The sequence below is a fragment of the Talpa occidentalis genome, unplaced genomic scaffold, assembly GCF_014898055.3.
Source record: "Talpa occidentalis isolate TD23 unplaced genomic scaffold, MPIMG_talOcc4v2.1 talOcc4.72, whole genome shotgun sequence".
NCBI lineage: Eukaryota > Metazoa > Chordata > Mammalia > Eulipotyphla > Talpidae > Talpa > Talpa occidentalis.
The window spans coordinates 1-5,000 of record NW_023605106.1 but is presented as its reverse complement, the minus strand read 5'-3'; the positions used below and the strand labels follow the sequence as shown (position 1 = coordinate 5,000).

At 67.2% G+C, this 5,000-nt stretch overlaps 1 protein-coding gene across 1 annotated transcript in view; it reads left to right on the top strand.

Moving 5' to 3' along the window:
* Positions 1-258, top strand: part of LOC119233289 (basic salivary proline-rich protein 4-like) — a 1,071-nt gene extending 813 nt beyond the window's left edge. Inside the window, exon 1 of the mRNA XM_037495540.1 lies at positions 1-258. This exon is cut by the window's left edge and continues 813 nt beyond it. Within this exon, the coding sequence (XP_037351437.1) occupies positions 1-258 (258 nt within the window).
* The last annotated feature ends 4,742 nt before the right edge of the window (positions 259-5,000 follow it).

Sequence of the window (5,000 nt, the reverse complement as noted above, 5' to 3'; positions counted from 1 at the left end):
CTTCTTTCCATCTGCTTCCCAGTCCTTTCAAGGTCCTTCTTCCCCCACCCGCCACCGCGACGGGGGGGCTTGCACACGGTCCCCATGCCACCGCCACTCACGCTCCTCCTCCCCGAGCAAGCGAGGCGGCCCGACCCCGCCCTGCAACCGCAAACACCACCCACAGGCCGCAGGGCTAAAGCCCGGGACGTGGGGAGCGGGAAACGAGGGAAGCCCGGGCTCTCGGGGCGGGGCGGGGCAGGGCGGGGGGGGCGGTGAACGCACCCCTACCCCCCCCCCACAAACCCGCGCGCGCGCCCTCGGGCAACACGCGCTTGGGACGACGGCCCCAACACAAAGCCACGCGCCACACGGCAGAAAAGCCCAAGGCCCGGCCCGGCGGGACCCTCCCCCGAGCCAGAGGGGGAGGCGCGGGCCGCGGTAAGCAAAGAGCAGGCGCTCAGGGGTGCAACCCCTTTCCCGCACACCGCAGGGAAGGGAAGACACACCCGCCGGGCGGAACACCCTCGACTCCACCAACACACAGGCGGAGGAGTTAAGGGGGCGACTCTGCCACCAGTGGCTACTTGGGCGCAGAAGGGGGAGGGGAGCCAGCCTCCGACGGGGAATCCGGGTACCCCAAAACACGACGTGACTGGACTACCCCTTTCTTTTCCCCCCAGCATTTCGCAAAGATCGCTAGAGAAGGCTTTCTCACCGAGGGCTCGCCGGCCCCACCGACAAGGCAAGGCCCCCTCTCTTTTCTCCTCCTCGGGGGCCGCGGGGAAGCCAAACACCACACGTACCACCCCCGCGGTGTGGCGGGGGGGCACGGTGGGGGGGTCTGCGGTATGGCCAAGGCACAAAAGGCAACTTGAGCGTTCGCGGCCGGGTCCGTGGCCAGTCCCGGGAGAGAGGCTCACAAAGAGCCCCCAAAATCCCAGCACCGCCTAGGCCCCTCCAACGTAGGAGGAGGCGGCGCGCACAACGGCCCGCCACGATCGCTCACACGCCCACGTGCAGGCCCCCCCCCTCCCCCCAAGGCGGGGAAGGGCAAGGGCACAGGACGCGCGCTCGCCAAGCCAATCGGGGACACCCCGGCGACAGCGCGCCAGCCGGGGGCAACGAGGCCACCGCCCCCTACAACAAACTAAGCAGGGAGGCGGTCGTGCCGGCCCCTCGCTTCTAAACCGAGCTCGACCCCCAAAAGAAAAGCAAACAGGCGCCTCCGAAGAAGCACCGAGAGCGGGCGACCCCGAGGGGAGAGGGGGCACAACGCCGGGAGCCGGGCCGACATCGCCACTCGGCCTCCTGCACCTGATAAGGACAACCCGGAGCGCTCCAGGAGCACCGCAAGACGGCCAAGGTGGGACGCGACCGAGCGGACGCGTGCCGAGGCGGGAGAAGCGGCCCCCGCCACCGCGGCGGAGGGGAGGGCCGCCCTCACAACACACGCCCCACCCCGAGGAGGGGGGGCAAGAGCGAGCAGGTACGCTGTGTCAAAACAGTGACCCCGCGCGCACCCCCCCCCGCGCCCACACCGCGAGGCGGCGAGGCGGGGAAGGAGCACGGGATCGGGGCCGGATTCCGCACCCCCCGGCTCCCCACACACCGCCCAAGCAGGCGGGGAGGAGAGACGCGGGGACCCGCGGGCAGAGCGAGAAGAGCGGTCCCATTCGCCATGAACGTCCGTCCCTCGTCTGGCGCGGCTTAGGCCCGGCCCAGGAGAGCATGACATCACCACATCGATCAGCAGGGGTGTTGACAGCGGCCGTCCCGGCGGGAACCCCCAAGCGGAGAAGTTTGCCTGACACGCAGCACGGGAGCCTTCGGCGGGGCGGGGATCCCCCAAAGCGTCGAGACCACACCGCGGTGCCCGCGGCGGCAGGAGCACGCGAGGATGGAAGACGCTCCCCCGCGCCAACACGCCGCTTTCCGCCGCCGCCCTCGGGCACCAGAGGCCGGAGGTGGCACCGCGGACCGGGGACCACCCCTGAACTCCAAAAAAGGCCGGCACGCAGGCCCAGCGGGCAAGCTCCGAAACCGGGCAAGGTAGCAGGGAGGCCAGGGCGCCAGATGGTCAAAGCCCAGGCAGGCACAAAAGCCACTCCCCCTGCGAGAGGAGCCCAGGGGACGGGACGGCCCCCGGTCCCTCGTCACAGTGGTCGAGGGAGACCGTGTCAGCACTTACCTGGTGACAGAAAATACACATTTTGGGCCGAAGATATCACGGTGCCCAGAGACGCGGCCGAGCTGCAGGTCACCGCGGCCCTCCGAGGACGGTGGCCGGTCATCAACCCCGGCGACGACCCCATCGGCGGGGGGTGGGGTGGTGGGGGTGGGGGGGGGGGTGGGGGGTGGGGGGGTGGGGGGGTGGGGGGTGGGGGGTGGGGGGGCGGCGGCGGCGGCGGCGGCGGCGGCGGCTGCTCTGCGCTGGTGGAAGGGGGGAAGGGGGAAAGGGGGACCCCCGCCAGCCCACAACCCCACACCATCGATCCGGGAGCTCCTGGGGTTATCTGGTCAACCTCAGGAGCGTAACCGGTCCGGGGGTCCCGCGTCGCTCGCACCGGCGGCGGGAGGGGGTGGGCGGGGGGCCGCTCTACTCTCGCTGCCGATTATGACTTCAACACGCAGGCGCAGGTGAACACCAGGGCCCGACGGGGTGGGGGGGTGCCGCCGGCTCACGTGCACACCCGGCCCCCGGCGTCAGCACGGGAACTCGTGGGAGATAAACGTTCACGGAGGAACGAGGGAGAGGGAGGCGGGCGAGGGCGGGACCGTTCCTCACGGGCTCCCGGTTCCCCGCCCGGGACTTAGAGAAAAAGCAAGGAACTTGGCAAGAGAAAAATGAACTTGGCGACGACGTCCCCTCGGACCTCCGGGCCCCGGACCCCGGACCCCGGACCCCGGCCGCTGCCGGACCCGTGGCGCACCATAACGCCCCACCTTGCACGACCGGGCCCGTCCCCTACCTCCGGAGCGACACAAAGGAACGGCCGTCCGGCCGCGGGACACCCGCTTCCCTTGCTCTCGGCGGAGGCCCCGGCACGCTAGCGTGGCGCGGTGCGGTGGCCCGGTGGGGTGGGACGTGCCACGTAGGAAGGGACGCGTGTCACCGGCGGGTGGCTGGTCAACCCGCCCGGGCGGCCCAGACACCCCAGCCCGCCCGAGGACGCGGCGACAGCCACCCCGCTATAGACCTGCACCTGCAATCCCGGCCGCCAGGAAGACTGCTGCACTCCAAATGCGAGCGGATCTAGCCGGCTCCTGCCGCCGGCCTCCCGGAACTCCGCCTCGGGTAACGCGGCCAAATCTCCTCCCATCAATCGCTCGAGCGCTCGGCGGAGAGCCGCTGACATAAAAACGGCCGCCAGGTGGCACCCGACAACCGGCGCGAACAGCAGCGGGGCCGATCCGGATCTCAGGCCGCCGAGGGCTCACCGCCGGCCGCAAGGACGCCCGGTCTCGTCCCGGCCACCACCGTCCCCCCCCACCCCACCCCCCGTTCGCTCCGGGCGGCCAGCGCCGGCCGGCTCCCCAGAGCGGCCACGAGCTGCGGCCACGAGCTGCGGCCTGGCAGCCGGGAAGACGTAACACACAAGAGAACCTCCGCAGGGCCGACACGGGAGGCAGGTTCCAGGGACGCAGGGAACGACCGAGACCGCGGGGCAACCCGGACCTCCTTGAGAGGGAACCGGCTAAGCCAACCGTCATCCAAGCTCCCTGCTAAAGGGTCTGAGGCCTGGCGCAGTGAGTGATCCAAAGCCATTGTCATCTGCAGGTTGGCTCACTGAACAAATCTTTCCTTAGAGAGCTTTCCATCTAAGTTTCAGCTGATGTAAACATAATTACTCCCCCCCACCCCACCCCCTCACACCCCACCCCCGCATTCTCTTGAGGTGGCAATGATACAATCTCGTCTTCAATTTCACCTGTCTCCAACGTGAGCACCATTGTGTCAATTTTTTTCGATGGAGCGCCGTGGAGCGCGCTCGCTTATTTGCTTATGTGCACAGTTACATTTAAAAAAAAAAATTTATTTATTCATTTATACAAGCACTGGGTACAGTCAGAAGCTTGGGAGGGCGAGAGAATTCACCAGAGCCAGAGCGGGGAGCAGAGCAGGCAGAAGGACCGAAGTACACTGCTGAGGGGAGCAGCGGGCGGCAGGAGAGGTCTGCGCGCCATGTGGGACCCTCCTCTGGTGGCCGGGGAGCGTGGGGATTGAACCGGCGCTGCAGAGGCCGCGGGCAGCTTCGCAACCCAGCGCTCAACAGCTGTGCAACCGGGGAGGCCCCCACAGTTACATTTTGAACAAGGTTGGGCAGCCGGCCAGCTGGTCTCTTTCTCTCCAAGCCATCCCCAAATGCCTGATTCTTTCCCCTTTGCCCACCGCGGGCCCCACCCCCACCCCCACCCCCACCTTGTCTAGGAACTTGGCAGCAAATGGTTGTGTCCTGCTGAAAACCGATGCTATCAATCTAAGGGAGCTGTGTATAAAGAAACCGTTTGTCTTGGAACAGGTGCTCAGACCCGTATGCGGCTACCCAGGTCTGGGACCTCCTGCATGAGTAATAAAGTGGTTCCTGACCTCACCCTTCCTGAAGCACCGCTTGTTTCTTCCTCTGCCTGGGTAAAAGGCCAGAATTTCTACAACACTCCTCTCCCGCACGCTCCCCCCCCCCTCCCGCCCCCAACCCCCACCCACCCCCACACTCCCCTTCCAGAGGAAGCCCAGGCTTGGCCAAACCGCGCAAACCCAGCCCCGAAGGAAAGGGTGGACTCGCCGGTCCCAGAAAAGCCAAGACGGCGGGACCGGTCTCCTCGTCGATAAGACCACCGCCACAAAATCCACAAACAGCATGACAGCCCTGGATGCCCCACCAGCCTTGGGCAAGAAAGAGACTTGGTGAAAAGGGCAAAGAAGCTGGAGGGTGGGGGGGGGGAGGAGAGGAAAGGGAGGGGAAGGGAGAGGAGGGAAGAGGACGAAGAAGCACTTCACCAAGGGCGAAATGTTTTCC